A 19113-nucleotide genomic window follows, 5' to 3' on the forward strand; every position below is an offset into this window, starting at 1 on the left:
CATAGCAGCCGTCTGTCAGAACTGCTTCCAGGCTATTGTCCTCAGTCAATCCTAAATCAAACTCACTTTCTTTAACAAATTTAATTTTTTTTCTTCAGTCAACATGAGTAATCTAAAACACATAGACAGAAGAATCTCTTTATTATCATCTTTCTACCAAGTCAACATCAGGCATTAAAAAAATGTAAAACAGTGAAAACCATCCTTCTCTGATTCATCATAGACCCAGAATCTGCCGGTCACCAACACCTATTTTCATTTTCTCTAGTACAGCCAACTTTTATCAGAGAGATATCATAGAGGCATATTTAAGAGAGTATGATATTTTGTGTTTTATGAATTTTAGAGTTGGTTTTTTTGTTTTGAACTTTTATTCGCATTTTCTTTTGGCTGAATTTGTCTCTTATGTTTCTTCTGGGGTATCTTTTTCTTCCATGCGGCCTCCTCTTCTGCTTTTGGAACAATGTGTTTCTTTTCACTAAGCATCATCTGGATGTGGCAGGAGAATTTGTGGATGGGTTCATCTGCCCATGAGTTCTGTTAAGTCAGGTGGTACATTATGGGTGCCTTGTTCCCTGGATGTACTCAACAACCAGGGAATCTACATCTATACCCTTAAGTTCGGCATAACTCTGTACTTGTAAGCAAATTTCAGTACCTTTTTTGGACAACTGGTGAGTTCAACCCGTGTTTGTCTTGGGTACAGCTACCAACTCCATTTTCTAAGACTGAAATGGTATACATAATTTCTGTAAAAGAAAATATTTCAGATACTTGGTGGCTTTTCATATAAGCATACCTGTGATGGCCTGAGCACCTTCACAGTTCTTACAGTGAACATGAGGGTTTCATCCTTCTAACATGCACGAGTTTGTGGGATTTTCTGGGTCATAGTGAATAATGTTCACAGATTAACTTAGGCCACACAAGAGGACAGGTTTTCTTTGGTCTTTAAAAGGAGCTGATTAAAGGAAAAAAAAAAAAAAGTGGAAGCCAGGTACAGCAGCTGGCACCTGTAGTGATAGCTACTTGGCAGGCTGAGGTAGAAGGATTGTTGAGCCCAGGAATATGAAGCTCTAGTGCACTAAGATCACACCTGTGAATACCACTGCACTCCAGCTGGGTGCACACAACAAGACCAAGTCTCTAAAAAAAATTAAATACAATAAAAAAGAGAAAATGTTTGTCATTAGAAAAAAAGGTTTTGATTTACGACATTCATTAAAGAAAAAAGTACTTTGAAAAGAGATTAGGGCCAGGCATGGTGGCTCATGCCTATAATCCCAGCACTTTGGGAGCCTGAGGCGGGCATATCATGAGGTCAAGAGTTCAAGACCATCCTGGCCAACATGGTGAAACCCCATCTCTACTAAAAATACAAAAATTAGCTGGGCATGGTGGCAAATGCCTGTAGTCCTAGCTACTCAGGAGGCTGAGGCAGGAGAATCGCTTGAACCTGGGAGGTGGAGGTTGTAGTGAGCTGAGATTGGGCCACTGCACTCCAGCCTGGCCACAGAGCAAGACTCGGTCTCAAAAAAAGAAAAGAAAAAAAAAAAAGAAAAAGAAAGAGAGAGAGAGAGATTAGGCCTGGTGCAGTAGCTCACACCTATAATCCCAGCACTTTGGGAGGCTGAGGCAGATGGATCACTTGAGGTCAGGAGTTCAAGACCAGCTTGGCCAACATGGAGAAACCCATCTCTACTAAAAAATACAAAAATGGCCAGGCGCAGTGGCTCATGCCTATAATCCCAGCACTTTAGGAGGCCAAGGCAGGTGGATCACCTGAGGTCAGAAGTTCAAAACCAGCCTGGTCAACATGGTGAAACCCTGTCTCTACTAAAAATACAAAAATTAGCCGGGTGTGGTGGCACAAACACCTGTAGTCCCAGCTACTCAGGAGGCTGAGACAGCAGAATCACTTGAAACTGGGAGGTGGGGGCTGCAGTGAGCCGAGAGCACACCACTGCACTTCAGCCTGGAGTGAGACTCTGTCTCAAAAAAAAAAAAAAGATTAAAAGTCGGGAAAAAGATTAAAAGGCCGGATGCAGTGGCTCACACCTGTAATCCCAGCACTTTGGGAGACCCTGATGCGGATCACTTGAGGTCAGGAGTTTAAGACCAACCAGACCAACATGGTGAAATCCTGTCTCTACTAAAAATATAAAAAATTAGCCTGGCATGGTGGTGGGTGCCCGTAATCCCAACTACCTGGGAAGCCAGGAGGTGGAAGTTGCACTGAGCCAAGATCGCACCACCACACTCCAGCCTGGGCAACAGAGTAAGACTCTGTCTTAAAAAAAAAAAAAAAAAAAAAAAAAAAAAAAAGAGAGGTTAGAGGCTGGGCATGGTGGCTCATGCCTGTAAAGTCAGCTACTCGGGAGGCAGAGGTTGCAGTGGTCTGAGAAAGTGCCACTGCACTCCAGTCTGGGTGATAGAACCAGACTCCATCTCAAAAAAAAAAAGAAAGAAAGAAAGAAAGAAAGAAAACTCATGAGAAGGAATGGCATAAAATACATAGTGTACCCAACAGCCAGCCATTTATTATAGGATATTTTTGAATAGGAACTTTAGCCTTTTGTTTTGATAAAGGTCTTTCTGAGGCAGTGAGTCTGACAATGGCACTTCTGTTATCCCTTCAGTGAGTTTCTTAAAATGAGGCCTTACCACTTAAGTATTGTGCTTTCAACAGGAAGGAACAGATTTTTCTGACCTTTCTGTATATATACACCTGCCACTTTGCTGGGCTAACCTTATTATTATTATTTTGAGACGGAATCTCACTGTCACCCAGGCTGGAGTGCAGTGGCACAATCAGCTCACTGCAATCTCTGCCTCCTGTGTTCAAGCGATTTTCCTGCCTCAGCCTCCTGAGTAGCTGGGACTACAGGCGCGTGCCACCACACCTGGCTAATTTTTGTATTTTTTAGTAGAGATGGGGTTTCACCACATTGGCCAGGCTGGTCTCAAACTCCTGACCTCGTGGTCTGCCCGCCTCAGCCTCCTAAAGTGCTGGGATTATAGGCTTGAGCCACTGTGCCAGCCAAACCTTATATTTTTTTTTTTTTTTTTTTTTTTTGAGACGGAGTCTCGCTCTGTCACCCAGGCTGGAGTGCAGTGGCCAGATCTCAGCTCACTGCAAGCTCCGCCTCCCGGGTTTACGCCATTCTCCTGCCTCAGCCTCCCGAGTAGCTGGGACTACAGGCGCCCGCCACCTCGCCCAGCTGGTTTTTTGTACTTTTTTTTTTTTTTTTTTTTTTTTGAGACGGAGTCTCGCTCTGTCGCCCAGGCTGGAGTGCAGTGGCCAGATCTCAGCTCACTGCAAGCTCCGCCTCCCGGGTTCGGGCCATTCTCCTGTCTCAGCCTCCTGAGTAGCTGGGACTACAGGTGCCCGCCACCTCGCCCGGCTAGTTTTTTGTATTTTTTAGTAGAGACGGGGTTTCACCGTGTTAGCCAGGATGGTCTCGATCTCCTGACCTCGTGATCCGCCCGTCTCGGCCTCCCAAAGTGCTGGGATTACAGGCTTGAGCCACCGCGCCTGGCCTCTTATATTTTTTTTATGACAGAACTGTCTTAAGGTCTTACTGGAGGTGTGTCTCTCTTAAGAGTTATTTCCAACTCTGTGTCCTAGGTCTCTGAGTGAGGCCTCAGCTAAACAACCCCAAAAACTTTTTGCTCCCGGGCTACTGGCATTTATTTCTGAATGCTGTCAGATGACAGTGACTGCAGAAGCTTCAGAATAATTTTGCGATACTTCCCATGATTTGAGGGAAACACATTTTTACCATGATTGGATTCAGTAGCTTCAAGGAATCCTATGTGAATTAAGCGATCTTCTCGCCTTGGCCTTTCAAAGTGTTGGAACTGCAGGGTTTTTCTCCAGTGTGAGTCCTTTCATGGATTTTAAGGCTCGAGGCACATCCAAAGGCTTTCCCACATTGTTTACATGCATAGGGTTTCTCTCCAGTGTGAGTCCTTCCATGTGTTCGAAGGTGTGAGGCAGATCTGAAGGCTTTTCCACATTGCTTACATTCATAGGGCTTCTCTCCAGTGTGAGTCCTTTCATGGTATCGAACGGAATTGAAAGAAACAAACGCTTTCCCACACTGTTTACATTCATATGGCTTCTCCCCAGTGTGAGTTATTTTATGTGCATGGAGGCATGTGGAACTGTGGAATGCTTTACCACATTCATTGCATTCATAAGGCTTCTCCCCAGTGTGAGTTCTTTCATGTATTCGAAGGCTACCAGAATGACTAAAGGCTTTCCCACACTGTTTACATTCATATGGTTTCTCTCCAGTGTGAGTTCGTTTATGGATAAGATACAAACTGAGACACATCAAGGCTTTTCCACAAAAGTTACATTTATAGGGTCCATCTCCACTGTGCATTATCCTGTGTCTTCGAATGCTTGAACGGGAAATAAAGCTTTTTCCACATTCCTCACAATCATAAGGTTTCCCTCCAGTGTGAGCCCATTCATGTGTTCGAAAGTAGGGGAGATCACTGAAGGCTTTCTTACAGTATGTACATTTATATGGCTTCTGTCCATATTCCTGATACTCATATGTCTTGTGTCCAGTGTCAGCTCTGTGGTGCCTATTAAGGGATGCATGACCCATGCTGACTTCTCCACGTGATTTTACTCGAGGAGGAGTTTTCTTCTTCAGTATATCATCTGGAACCTGGGTCAAAACTTCTCCATGCTGATGATCTTTTTTACTTTCTAAGAGTCTCTCTCCCATAAGACCTCTGTGAACAATGAGAAGTATATCATAATGGGTTTCTTTATCACTGATTTGATATTCATTAACAAGTCATTGCACTTGCATTTCTAACACTGTCCAGCAATGTGTAGGTTTTCTGCCCTGTCTGAACATGAACAGACCACATGCTCTACAAGACGGCCCAGCTATACCTGTTATCGAGAAAGATAATATTGACATAGGGCTTCTTAACACTTTTTTTTTTTTTTTTTTTTTTTTGAGACAGAGTCTTGCTCTGTCGCCCAGGCTGGAGCACAGTGGCCGGATCTCGGCTCACTGCAAGCTCCGCCTCCCGGGTTTACGCCATTCTCCTGCCTCAGCCTCCTGAGTAGCTGGGACTACAGGCGCCCGCCACCTCGCCCGGCTAGTTTTTTTTTTTGTATTTTTTAGTAGAGACGGGGTTTCACTGTGTTAGCCAGGATGGTCTCGATCTCCTGACCTCGTGATCCGCCCGTCTCGGCCTCCCAAAGTGCTGGGATTACAGGCTTGAGCCACCGCGCCCGGCCAACACTTTTTAAAACAGGGTCTCACTCTGTTATCCAGGCTGGAGTGCGGTTGTGAGATCTCAGCTCACTGCAACCTCCATCTCCCTATCTGAAGCCATCCTGCCACTTCAGCCTCCTGATTAGCTGAGGCTGCAAGTATACACCATCATGCCCGGCTAGTTTTTGAATATTTGCTAGAGATGGGGTTTTGTCACATTTCCCTGACTGGTCTCAAACTCCTAGACTCAAGCAATCCGCCCACCTCAGCCTCTTAAAGTGTTAGGATTACAGGCATGCACCTGGGCCCTGCCAACACTATTTTCAGGTAAACTCTTTTACAAGTACTAATCGTCTTTGTCAATTTTATTGCTTTTGAGTCAGGGTCTTGCCCTTTAACCCAGGCTAGAGTGTAATGGTGCTATCATGGCCGAGTGTAGCCTCAAACTCTTCAGCTCAAGCAATCTCTGACCTGAACCTCCCAAAGGGCTGGCTTGAGCCATGATGTTCAGCCTGTGTCACACTTAAATATGTTTTTAGAGAATTTTTTTTTTTTTGAGATGGAGTCTCGCTCAGTCGCCCCGGATGGAGTGCAGTGGTGCAATCTCGGGTCACTGTAAGCTCCGCCTCCCGGGTTCACGCCATTCTCCTGCCTCAGCCTCCAACTAACTGGGACTACAGGCGCCTGCCACCACGCCCGGCTAATTTTTTTGTATTTTTAGTAGAGACAGGGTTTCACCACATTAGCCAGGATGGTCTCAATCTCCTGACCTCGTGATCCCCCTGCCTCGGCCTCCCAAAGTGCTGGGATTACAGGCATGAGCCACTATGCCCGGTCCTAGAGAAAATTTTATAAGAATAAATACAGTGGAACTTGGCTTCTTTCTTTTTTTTTTTGAGACGGAATTTCACTCTGTCGCCCAGGCTGGAGTGCGTGGCGCGATCTCGGCTCACTGCAAGCTCCGCCTTCCAGGTTCATGCCATTCTCCGGCCTCAGCCTTCCGAGTAGCTGGGACTACAGGCGCCCGCCACCACACCGGGCTAATTTTTTTGTATTTTTAGTAGAGACGGGGTTTCACCGTGTTAGCCAGGATGGTCTTGATCTCCTGACCTCGTGATCCGCCTGTCTCAGCCTCCCAAAGTGCTGGGATTACAGGCGTGAGCCACCGTACCCGGCCTTGGCTTATTTCTTGTTTGCTTCTTTTTAACATTTTCTTCCATTCTATGATTGTCTAGAGAGACACTGCTTTTTCTTGTGAGCGCGAATTACCTTAGGTTTCTCCTGGAATTTTTGTACTCATCTTCAATTTTCTGATCTTTCCATTTTTTTCCTAAAATACAGAACCAGAAAAATAGTCCTGAATTAGTAAAATTATGAAAAAAGTACTAGATTCTAAGTTCATGGTACACTGCAGCCTTGTCACATTTATTCATATTCCTATTCCCTGTCCACACTCCAAATCACTCAACACTACTCACAAGCTAGAAACACTTGTTCTCTAATTCACTGAGGAAAGTAATATTGTTATCCTTACCTACAGAAGCCAGGTTCCTGAAGGTTTCCTGCATCACATCTCTGTAGAGATTCTTCTGGGAAGGATCCAGCAAAGCCCACTCATCCTGGGTGAAGTTCACATCTACATCCTCAAAGGCCACTGAATCCTGAAACATTCCACATGTGTAAAGAAACATGGGTGAGACTGACAGCACTGGGTTCCTATACTCTATTCCTACAGAGTTCCCATGGTGCTATGGACTCTAAACATTTATTCCATGATTTAGTCATCAGACTTTTTACTCTATCAACACTCACTCTCTTCCATAAAGAAAATTTTTTTTTAATTATTATTATTTTTTGGACAGAGTCTCACTCTGTCATCCAGGCTGGAGTGCAGCGGCATGATCTGGCTCATTGCAACCTCCGCCTCGCGGGTTCCAGTGATTCTCACGCTTCAGTCTCCCAAGCAGCTGTGATTACAGGTGCCTGCCACCATGCCCAGCTAATTTTTGTATTTTTAGTAGAGACGGGGTTTCACCATGTTGGACAGACTGGTCTCGAACTCCTGACCACAAGTGATCCGCCAGCCTCGGCCTCCCAAAGTGCTGGGATTATAGATATGAGCCACCCTGCCTGGCAGAGTCCCTACCAATCGGACTGATGAAACTCGTAACTAACTAAAACAAAAATCAAGAGCAGAAACCTTTCTTGGAAACTGTGCTTGGGTAGAAAAGCCTGAATTACAATTGATGAATTGCTGAAGGTTGAACGGGAACAAGACTGAGAGGCAAAAACTCCAGGGTGTCTAGTGTCAACAAAAAGGCAAATATTTATCAAATGTAAAAACTTTTGTGTGAAATGGTGTGAGAGTGTCCGGGCGCAGTGGCTCACGCCTGTAATCCCAGCACTTTGAGAGGCTAAGGCAGGCAGATCACAAGGTCAGGAGTTTGAGATTACCCTGGCCAACATAGTGAAACCCTGTCTCTACTAAAAATACAAAAATTAGCTGGGCATGGTGGTGGACGCCTGTAATCCAGCTACTCAGGAGGCTGAGGCAGGAGAATCACTTGAACTTGGGAGGTGGAGGTTACAGTGAGCCGAGATGGTGCCACTGCATTCCAGCCTGGGTGACAGAACTAGACTCTGTCTCAAAAACAAAATAAATAAATAAATAAAAAGAAATGGTGTGAGAGAACACCATCAAGAGAGAAAATGAACCCCATGTGCTCTGTCCAAAGGATGATAAATGGCTCAGCCCCTATGAAATAGTATGATGGTACCTGAAAAAATAATATAATTACCATATCTATTTTTTTTTTTTTTGAGATAGAGTCTCACTCTGTCACCCAGACTGGAGTGCAGTGGCGCAATCTCGGCTCACTGCAACCTCAGCCTCCCAGGTTCAAGCAATTCTCTGCCTCAGCCTCCTGGGTGGCTGGGATTACAGGTGTCCGCCACCACGCCTGGTTAATTTTTGTATCGTTTTTAGTAGAGACAGGGCTTCACCATCTTGGCCAGGCTAGTTTTGAACTCCTGACCTCGTGATCCACCCGTCTCGGCCTCCCAAAGTGTTGGGATTACAGGCGTGAGCCAATGCACCCGGCCAAAATTAACATATCTTTTAGCAACCCACTTTTGTGTCTACTTATTTTCTTTCTTTCTTTTTTTTTTTTTTTTTTTTTGAGACGGAGTCTCGCTCTGTCGCCCAGGCTGGAGTGCAGTGGCGCGATCTCGGCTCACTGCAAGCTCCGCCTCCCGGGTTCACGCCATTCTCCTGCCTCAGCCTCCCGAGTAGCTGGGACTACAGGCGCCCACAACCGCGCCCGGCTAATTTTTTGTATTTTTAGTAGAGACGGGGTTTCACCGTGGTCTCGATCTCCTGACCTTGTGATCCGCCCGCCTCGGCCTCCCAAAGTGCTGGGATTACAGGCGTGAGCCACCGCGCCCGGCTCTTTTTTTTTTTTTTTTGAAACAGAGTCTCGCTCTGTCACCCAGGCTGGAGTACAGTGGCCGGATCTCAGCTCACTGCAAGCTCCGCCTCCCGGGTTTACGCCATTCTCCTGCCTCAGCCTCCCGAGTAGCTGGGACTACAGGTGCCCGCCACCACGCCCGGCTAATTTTTTTTTTTTTATTTTTAGTAAGACGGGGTTTCACCGTGTTAGCCAGGATGGTCTCGATCTCCTGACCTCGTGATCCACCTGTCTCGGCCTCCCAAAGTGCTGGGATTATAGGCTTGAGCCACCGTGCCCGGCCTACTTATTTTCAATTAAAAAAAAAAAAAGTGAAATCCAGATCTTGAAGACACATTTGAAAACCACTGTTAATAATAGCCAACTTTGGGAGGCCAAGGCGGGTGGATCACAAGGTCAGGAGATCGAGACCATCCTGGCCAACATAGTGAAACCCCTTCTCTTCTAAAAATACAAAAATTAGCTGGTGTGGTGGTGGTGGCATATGCCTGTATTCCCAGCTACTCAAGAGGCTGAGGCAGGAGAAATGCTTGAACAAGTGAGTCGGAGGTTGCAGTGAGCTGAGATCGCACCACTGCACTCCAGGCTAGCGACAAAGCAAAACTTAGTCTCAAAAAAAAAAAAAAAAAAAAAAAGCCAAGAGCTGCATCAATCCACTTGTCCATTCACTGATGGCTGAATGCATAACAAAAATGTGAGATATATATATATATATATATATATATATATATATATATATGCGCAATGGAATATTATTTAACCTTTGAAAATAACAACCTGTCCCTTGTTACAACAAGCATGAAAATTCAGGATGCTATGCTAATAGCCAAGGTAGTCACAAAAAGAAAAGTACAGTATGATTCACTTAGATAAGTTATGTAGAGTTGTCTAACTAAATCAACTGTACAGTTAAAATTGCATAAGCTGGTAAAATTTGTTTTTTACTTTATAATAATTTAAATTAATAAAATACTGTGCCAAGTAAAAACCTAATTGATTAAAAGATGGGCAAAGTATTTCAATGACATTTCTCAAAGATACATACAAGTGACAAGTAAGCACATGAAAAAGGGTTCAATATCAGGAATCATTGGGCATTAGTATTTTCTTTCTTTTTTTTTTTTTTCTCAGATGGAGTTTCACTCTTGTTGCCCAAACTGGAGTGCAATGGCGCACTCTCAGCTCACTGCAACCTCCGCCTCCCGGCTTCAAGCGATTCTCCTGTCTAAGCCTCCCAAGTAGCTGGGATTACAGGCACGCGCCACCACGCCTGGCTAATTTTGTATTTTTAGTAGAGATGGGGTTCAGGTGATCCGCCTGCCTTGGCCTCCCAAAGTGCTGGGATTACAGGCGTGAGCCACCGCACCCTGCCTGGCCTAAGTATTTTACACAACAAAGTTTCAGGTGGTTATTGAGTGCTTTCCTCTCACGAAAAGTGTTCATAAACAAAAGAGAAAAGTTTCCAATGCAATCATTGATGGATCTGTGGAAAAATGAAAAACAAAATACTACAGCTCTTTCAAATGTATCACGGTGGACACACTGATGAAGATGTCGATTAGAGAGGGGAAGTGGGTGCTTTGGAATGCGGGAAAGGAATCAGAAATTTAAGGATTTGTTGTCATCCCCATGAAAAGGTAGCTGTGGGGGTCTCAAGGACTCTCTCTCTGACAAGGCTTTGACCTTGTCCTACAAAGCCCAGTTATAGCAAAGATCCTTCTAAGGGAGTTCAGAGAATCCCCACCCCAGCCCCTCCAAACTGGATACCCACTGAAGTTCTGTTACCCCTATTCATGAAAACTCATCCACTTTCTCTTCTGTAACCCTTGATACCTCACCAAGTTCCATCCTCTCCCTCATTTTACCCTTGAGCTCTAGGTTCAATACTGTTGTTGCTGCATGCAAGGCTGAGGTCAATCTCTCTCCCATATCACAGTTCTCATGACCCACATCACAACTGTCCTGAATAAAGCCTTCTTTGACATTTTTAACTTGATTTCAGTACAGTCTCTTTTTACAAGAGACAGGGACTTAGACCTGAAACCCTGCTTCACAAGTCTGGAATGCATAGGGGATAATATGCTGTCTCCCTGTGGGAAGGAAGGAGGGTGTTCTGAGAGTATCTCCCACTCACAAATCCAAAACTCTGGGTCAGACTTCTCTCCTCATGACCACTCCTTGTTGTCACTCCATAAACTGGGTGAGATGGCAGACTGTGGATACACCATTACCCAGACAGTGTTCCACAGTGGAGCTCACCTCCTGCAGTGATGGGACACAGTGCCTGGGAGTCCTGTCTGCCAATTCAGCCCTAACCTTGTGTCATAAAGGAGACTGGGGTTCCAACTGATACGGATATATGTGAGGACCAGGTGTAGACTTTTCAAGTTTTTCTTCCATTTGGTGAATACTCTTTGCAATTTCTTTTTTCTTCTTCTTCTTCTTTTTTTTTTTTTTTTTTTTTTTTTTTTTTTTTTTTTAAGAAAAGCCTATAGCAAGCAGTATTCTCATGCATTCTACAAACCATGAAGTAACCAGGCCTGAATCTGCTCAGCTGCTAAGATCAGCTAGCTGCCTTCTGAGTGGCAAGACCCTATACTCTTGTATTTCTTTCTTCTTCTTTTTTTTTTTTTAAATTCTCTAAGAGTCTCACTCCATCATCCAGACTGGAGTGCAGTAGTGCAATCACAGCTCACTGCAGACTCAACCTCCAGGGTCAAGCAATCCTCCCACCACAGCCTTCTGAGTACCTGGGCTCACTGGAGCATGCCACCACACCTGGGTTATTTTTTAAATTTTTTGTAGAGACACGGTCTCACTATGTTTCCCAGGTTGGTCTTAAACTCCTGGGCTCAAGAGATCCCCTTACCTCAGCCTTCTAAGTTCTGGGATTCCAAATGTGAGCCACTAACCTTGACCATACTCCTGTATTTCTTCATTGTGTCTTTCAAAACAGAAAAGCTTAAATTTTAATGTAGTCAAAATTACATACTTTTTCTTTGTTCCTAGTGTTTCTCTTGTCATATTATAGAATCTTCTTCCTAAACCTAAGATCATGAATATTTTTGGGTGGCACATTCTGTAGCAACAAGAGGGTGAGGTTCTCCTTTGTTCCCAGATGAGGATGAGACTGGTGTAGTCTGCAGGCTAATAAGGAAATGAAACTCACTATGCTATGGAGGATAAAAGTATGTAAGTTTACACTATAACACTATAATGCTATATAGTCTAATACCATTTACATGTGGCACTTATATACATGTTACATGTAATATTTACCAATTACCTACCATAACTAAACTATATACTATATACAAATGCAGCATATGTAGATGTATATGTGTATATATACACACACGCACTATATCCTGTACTAGATAATGTGAGATTCTATTAAAATACTGTACATGAATATCTCCTTTAAATTTCAACAGAAAACACCTCACCAACATATTGGAAAAGAGAATCCTGTAACACATATCATATCCTGTGACGAAGTGGCATTCAATTCAGGAAAGCAATGCTGCTCTCACCTCTGAAAATCCATTCATGCAATACACCATAATAGTATAGGATCAACAGCAAACAACACAAGAACATCCTAATAGATGCAGAAAAAGCATATGATAAACCTCAACATCTCTTCATGATAAAAACGCTTGGCTGGGTGCAGTGGCTCACGCCTGTAATCCCAACACTTTGGGATGCCGAGGCGGGAGGATCACAAGGTCAAGAGTTCGAGACCAGCCTAGCCAGCATGGTGAAACCCCGTCTCTACTAAAAATACAAAAAATTAGCCGGGTGTGGTAGCATGTGCCTGTAATCCCAGCTACTCGGGAGGCTGCGGTAGGAGAATCACTTGAACCCAGGAGGCGGAGGTTGCAGTGGGCCGAGATCGCATCATTGTAAACCCCAGCCTGGGTGACAGAGCGAGACTCAGTCTTAAAAAAACAAACAAACAAACAAAACTCAATAAACTAATAATACAAAGTAACTTCCTTAACCTACTATAAGGTATATATAAAAAATGCAAAACTACCCTCATTCGTGATGGTGAAGGACTAACTGCTTTCTCCCAAAGATAAGACACAGACAAGGATGTCTGCTCTCATGCCTTCTACTCAGCTTGGGAAAAGAGATGCTACTAGGCCCACCAGGTCAGAAAATAAAAGCCTAGGCCGGATGCAGTGGCTCACGCCTGTAATCCCAGCACTTTGGGAGGCGAGGCAGGTGGGTCACGAGGTCAGGAGTTCAAGACCAGTCTGGCCAAAATGGTGAAACCCCGTCTCTACTAAAAATACAAAAATTAGCCGGGTGCGGTGGCAGGCACCTGTAATCCCAGCTATTCGGAAGGGTGAGGCAGGAGAATCGCTTGAACCTGGCGGGGTGGAAGTTACAGTGAGCCTAGATCGTACCACTGCACTCCAGCCTGGGCAACAGAGTGAGACTCCATCTCAAAAAAAAAAAAGAAAAGAAAAGTCTTCCAGATTTATAGTAAATACACATGCACGGCTGGGTGTGGTAGTTTATGACTGTAATCCCAGCACTTTGGGAAGCCAAGGTGGGTGAATCACCTGAGGTCAGGAGTTCAAGACCAGCCTGGCCAACATGACAAAACCCTGTCTCTACTAAAAATACAAAAATTAGCCTGGCATGGTGGCTCAGGTCTATAATTCCAGCTACTTGGAAGACTGAGGCAGGAGAATCGCTTGAACCCGGGAGGCGGAGGTTGCAGTGAGCTGAGATTGTGCCAGTGCACTCCAGCCTGGGCGACAAAGCGAGTCTCCGTTTCAAAAAAAAAAATACATGCAGTGATTCTGGCAGGCATATAGACTTTGTCACTGCCCATACCAGTGTACAAACTGAGGCAGAAATACAAAAAGGCAAAAGACTTATGTTAGTTTTATATTTCTATAAAGAAATACCTGTGGCTGGATAATACGTAAAGAAAAATTTATTTGGCTCATGGCTCTACAGGCTGTCCAAGAAGCATGACATTAGTGTTTGACTGCCTTTAGGTGAGGGCCTCAGGAAGCTTTTACTCATGGAATGCAAGAGGAGTTAGGGTATCACATGTAAAAGAGGGAACAAAGGGTGGAGCAGATGCCATGGTATTTTTTTTTTTTTTTGAGATGGAGTCTGGCTCTGTCGCCCAGGCTGGAGTGCAGTGGCATGATCTCAGCTCACTGCAACCTCCGCCTCCCAGGTTCAAGCGATTCTCCTGCCTAAGCCTCCCGAGTAGCCGGGATTATAGGTGCCCGCCACCATGCCAGGCTAATTTTTGTATTTTTAGAAGAGAAAGAGTTTTGTCATGTTGGCCAGGCTGGTCTCAAACTGCTGACCTCAGGTGATACGCCTGCTTTGGCCTCCCAAAGTGCTAGGATTACAGGCATGAGCCACCATGCCCAGTCACCATTTTTTAAACAGTCGGCTCTCCTGTAAACTAGCAGAGCAAGAACCCCCTCGTTATTGTGGGATGGGCACCAAGTCATTCATGAGGGTTCCACTCTCATTGCCCAAATACCTCCCACCAGGCCTCACTTCCAGCACTGGGATCAGATTTCAACATGAGGTTTGGAGGGGTCAAATATCCAAAACATATCAAGACCCAAAATGGTCAACACAATACTTATAAACAACACCTGACAAAAAGACTTCATATAAACCTACAGTCATCAGGACAGTGTGGTATTTCGAAAGACTGCATAAATACATCACAGAACACAATAGAGAACTTATAAATAAACTCAACAAAATAAACAAATCTTTCATAAATGAGCCAAGGCAACTCAATAGATATACTACAGTCTTTTCAACAAATGGTACTGAAACACCTGGACTACGATATGCAATGAAATGAATGAGATACAGAATGTACGACTATCATAAAACTGACCCAAAATGCATCATTTACTCAAATGGAAAACGCAAAATCCACAACTTCTAGAACATAATACATGTGAAAATCAAAACAACCTTGGATTAGGCCGGGTGTGGTGGCTCACGCCTATAATCCCAGTACTTTGGGAGGCTGAGGCGGAAGGATCACAAGGTCAGGAGTTCAAGACCAGCCTGGCCAAGATGGTGAAACCCTGTCTATACTAAAAATACAAAAATTAGCCGCGCGCAGCGGCAGGTGCCTGTAATCCCAGCTACTTGGGAGGCTGAGGCAGGAGAATCGCTGAGGCTGCAGTGAGCTGAGATCATGCCACTGTACTCCAGCCTGGGCAATAGAGTGAGCCTCTGTCTCAAAACAAAACAAAACAAAACAAAAAACAAACAAAAAAAAGAAACAACCTTGGATTTGGTAGTAAGTGTTCACATACAACACAAAAGCATGATCTGTGAATGAGAAAATTAATACATTGGTCTTCATTCAAATTAAATCTTTCTGTTTTGGGTCAGGTGCAGTGGCTCACAGCTGTAATCCACCACTTTGGGAGACTGAGGCAGGCAGATCACTTGAGCTCAGGAGTTGGACACCAGCCTGGGCAACGTGGCACAATACCCTCTCAACGAAAAAAAAAAAAAAAATTACCCATGCACAATGGTGCACCCCTGTAGTCCCAGCTACTTGTGGGGCAGAGGCAGGAGGATTGCTGGAGCCTGGGAGGTTGAGGTGGCAATGAGCCAAGACTGTACCACTGCACTCCAGCCTGGGTGACAAAGTGAGATCCTGTCTCAAAAAATAGCAATAATAAATAAAAATAACAATAAAAAAGCTTTCTGTTTGGAAAACCCACTTAACATAATGAAAATACAGGCTGCAGACTGGAGCAAAATATTTGCAAGACACCTATGTGATGAAGGACTGCTACTCAAGGATAGAAAGAACTTGCAAAACTCGGTAAGAAAACAACCAACCAGTCAAAAAATAGCATGCCATTAGAGAAGAGCAAATGAAAACAATGAGGTACCACTGAATTGTTGTTGGGTGGAGTGGCTAAAATCCAAACCCTGACATCACCAAATGCTAGTGAAAATGTAAAACCTATCTTGAGGTTTAAAGCAATGTGATTCTGGGTTGAATCATCTGCCTGGCAGTAGTAGCATAGCCAGCTGGATCCTTCCTGTCCCTGAGTATAGATTGGCCTTCTTTCTTACCTATATTCTTTTGTAAAATATTGAAAATGCCCAAACAGAGCCAGGAAGGGCCTCTTTTCTCTTGATCTTCATTATAGATTATCTTTCCTCTTACCTTTCTCACACAAAGACTTCATGGCCATTACAATGTCTTAAGCTGGAATGTCAGATTTGATAATGGCTCACTGCAGCATCAAACTACTGCTGTCCAGTGATCCTCCTGCCTCAGCCTCCCTTGTAGCAGGAACTACAGGTGGGTGCAACCATGCCCATCTAATTTTTCTATTTTTCTTTTCTAGAGATGGGTCTTGTTGTATTACCAAGGCTGGTCTCCAACTCCTGGTCTCAAGCAATCATCCTGCCTCAGTCTCACAAAGCTGAGATTACAGGTTTGGGACACGACACTAGGTCAAGAGTTTAACTTTTATTTCATTTTATTTATTTATTTATTTAATTATTATTCTTTTTTTGAGACAGAGTCTCTCTCTGTCGCCCAGGCTGGAGTGCAGTGGCGCTATCTTGGCTCACTACAAGCTCCACCTCCCGGATTCAAGTCATTCTCCTGCCCAGCCTCCCGAATAGCTGGTACTACAGGTGCCCACCACCACGCCCGGCTAATTTTTTGTATTTTTAGTAGAGACGGGGTTTCACCGTGTTAGCCGGGATGGTGTGGATCTCCTGACCTCATGATCCGCCCGCCTGGGCCTCCCAAAGTGCTGGGATTACAGGTGCGAGCCACTGCGCCCGGCAAGAGTTTAACTTTTAGCTCTAGGGTTCTAAGCTCATTTCCCTAGAGTCTGTATTTTCTTGAATGGCAATTCTCAGATTTTCGCTTGAATAATCTCCTTATAATAGGAATCTGATCATTTCAATTATTTAAGGGAGAAAAATCCAAATAAGGTGACTACATCACTGTAACCAATAAAGTATTTTTTTGATTTTTATTCTAATGCACCATATAAAAGCCTATCCTTCAACCTGTAAACTAAAAATAAAAACCTAAGCTCCCCATCCCACCCCAATCAAGTCAACTGACTGGGTCTTTACCAAGGGGAGGCCCCCCAAAACCTGAAAGTTCCCAGTTATGTCAGTAAGGGAGATCAGACACTACACACTCCCTTCTGGAGTTTAGATGCAGCAACTGACCCACATTCATGTTAAAATAGACATAAGACCTGCAAAGAGGCCGGGCACAGTGGCTCAGTCCTGTAATCCTAGCACTTCGGGAGGCGGAGGCAGGCAGATTATTTGAGGTCAGGAGTTCGAGACCAGCTTGGCCAACATGGTGAAACCCTGTCTCTACTAAAAACACAGAAATTAGTCGGGCATGGTGGCGTGCACCTGTAATCGCAGGTACTTGGGAGGCTGAGGCAGGAGAATTGCTTGAACCCAGGAGACAGAGGTTGCAGTGAGCCGAGACTGCGCCACTGCACTCCAGGCTGGGCGACAGAGTGAAGCTCTGTTTAAAAACAAAAACAAACAAAAAAAACCTGCAAAGAGACACTTCGTGCTGATAAATACTAAACTGCAAGACCTAAAGCCATAAAGCCATGCAAGGCAAGGGTCAAGTTATGCCTTAGAATTCATAAAATCTAATGAAACAGATCTGTTTTTTGGCAGGGATGGAATCACATGGCAGGTAACAGACTCCCTTCACTTAAACATTCCTTCCTACCCCTTTCAAATTTTAGACACAACTTCACACTCAACCAACTGCCATCTACAGAATCCATCAACCACCTGTGCCTTCTAAGCCCCGCTTCTACCTGTCCTGCCCTTTCCACCTTCCATGCCTTGATTCATGTTTTTCCCTGCAATTCCTGTCTCGCTGAAATGAATAAAACCAAACTGCCATCGAACATCCTGGGGACCACTTACTCGAGGCTACATGGGGTTGTTTCCCTTGGTGGTGGTCTCTCATATTCGGCGTAGAACATAGTTCAAGTTATTTTGCAGAGTTTTGCTCTTTTCGTTATCAAACCACAAGCCATGACTGGGTGTTTCTCATTCATTTTTTCCAAACTCCTATTCTGAGAAACAAAACTCTTTAATTTTTAAGAGGCCTCAGTTTAGTTTGTTGCTGTTGTCGTTGTTTTTGTTTTGTTTTGTTTGAGACAGGGTCTCGCTCTGTTGCCCAGGCTGGAGTGCTGTGGCGCGATCTCGGCTCAATGCAGTCTCAACCTCCTCCCTCAAGCGATCCTCTCACCTCAGCTCCCCAGTAACTGGGACTACAGGTGGGCGGCACCACGCCCAGCTAATTTTTTTAAAATTTATTTTTAATAGAAACTAGGGTCTTGGTATGTTGCCCAGGCAGGTCTCGAATTTCTGGGCTGAAGCAATCCCCCCCACGGCCTCAACCTCCCAGGCGTGAGCCACTGCACCTGGCCTTCAATTTAGTTTTTCAGGGAAAAAGGCGGGACTAGGGACCCCACAGCCGACCGCTTCTCCCACACGAACCCCACACCCGAGGCAGGATTGCCCCCATGTCCCTCCCGTGGTCTCCGCACAATCTGGGGAGACGCGGGGCTACGGGCGCGGAGCCGTAGAGAGGGCTCCGGGGCCAGGGTCGCAGTCGCAGCGCAGGGGCGGGACAGGACGCCCGGGGTCCCGGCTGCCGGCCCAACCCCACCCTGCGGCCGAGGGGACCGAGGGCCGAGCTGCGCCAGGGAGACTCTGCTCTGCAGACCCGAAGTCGCTGCGGGGAGGCCCGCGTCCTGCCAGAGCCGGTTGGGGCCGGTTCCACCCAGCCCCTCCCCCGTCTCGGGACCCCCGGCCCCGTACACTCACCATTTCCCAGCTTCCAGGTGTCCTGGCCTCTTCTCCACGGATGTCTCTTAACAGTCCAGTCACAGCGCAGGCGACGGAGCAACAGAAGCTATGGCGGAGACACCTGATCCCTCTCAGGGATGGAAAACCAAGATCCCGACCTCCCTTTGGCGCAAAATGCCTGGGAGTCTGGAGAGCGGGAATGCGGCCTCCCCTTCCCCGGATGGACAGTTGGCAGGACCCCGCCCCAGCGCCCCTGATTGGATGAGGCTCCAGTCCCCGTCCCATCGGTCCTGAGTGACAGCGGAAGCCCTGGGTAACAGGGCCCTGCAGAAACGATCTGACCTGTTCCAACCACAGATTATCTAAGCGAGCTTCCATCCTGCGTTTTGCCCTTTGGGTATTTGCATTTCAGCCAAATTTGCTACGAATTGCTAGAGGGGGCACCGTTGTCTTCCTCACTCAATGGGCTGTCCCTGCTCCTTTGTCCTGCACAGGAAATTCCAGACTCAGAGTCCAGTGGAGGTGAAGGAAATTAAAATATTTTA

At 45.4% G+C, this 19113-nt stretch overlaps 1 protein-coding gene across 18 annotated transcripts; it reads right to left on the reverse strand.

Moving 5' to 3' along the window:
• Positions 1 to 124: 124 nt before the first annotated feature.
• ZNF625 (zinc finger protein 625) lies at positions 125 to 18807 on the reverse strand. 18 transcript variants are annotated; one of them, XR_013408998.1, is made up of 6 exons: positions 18587 to 18807; positions 6784 to 6910; positions 6519 to 6579; positions 3562 to 4752; positions 1607 to 1733; positions 125 to 1275 (listed from the first exon to the last, which is right to left on the reverse strand). XR_013408998.1 is itself a non-coding variant. In XM_077977895.1 (5 exons), the coding sequence occupies exons 1-5, from the start codon at positions 18587 to 18589 to the stop codon at positions 1276 to 1278; spliced, it is 1023 nt and encodes a 340-aa protein (XP_077834021.1). In that variant the 5' UTR covers positions 18590 to 18807; the 3' UTR covers positions 125 to 1275. The 18 variants fall into 18 exon arrangements, 7 of the variants coding, with proteins under 7 accessions (XP_077834021.1, XP_014978476.1, XP_077834020.1 ...); XR_013408999.1 differs by having other exon boundaries at positions 1607 to 1740; XR_013409000.1 differs by lacking the exon at positions 125 to 1275 and adding an exon at positions 2736 to 2858 and having other exon boundaries at positions 1466 to 1620; positions 3644 to 4752.
• Positions 18808 to 19113: the final 306 nt, after the last annotated feature.

This window comes from Macaca mulatta, chromosome 19 (assembly GCF_049350105.2).
Source record: "Macaca mulatta isolate MMU2019108-1 chromosome 19, T2T-MMU8v2.0, whole genome shotgun sequence".
Lineage (NCBI taxonomy): Eukaryota > Metazoa > Chordata > Mammalia > Primates > Cercopithecidae > Macaca > Macaca mulatta.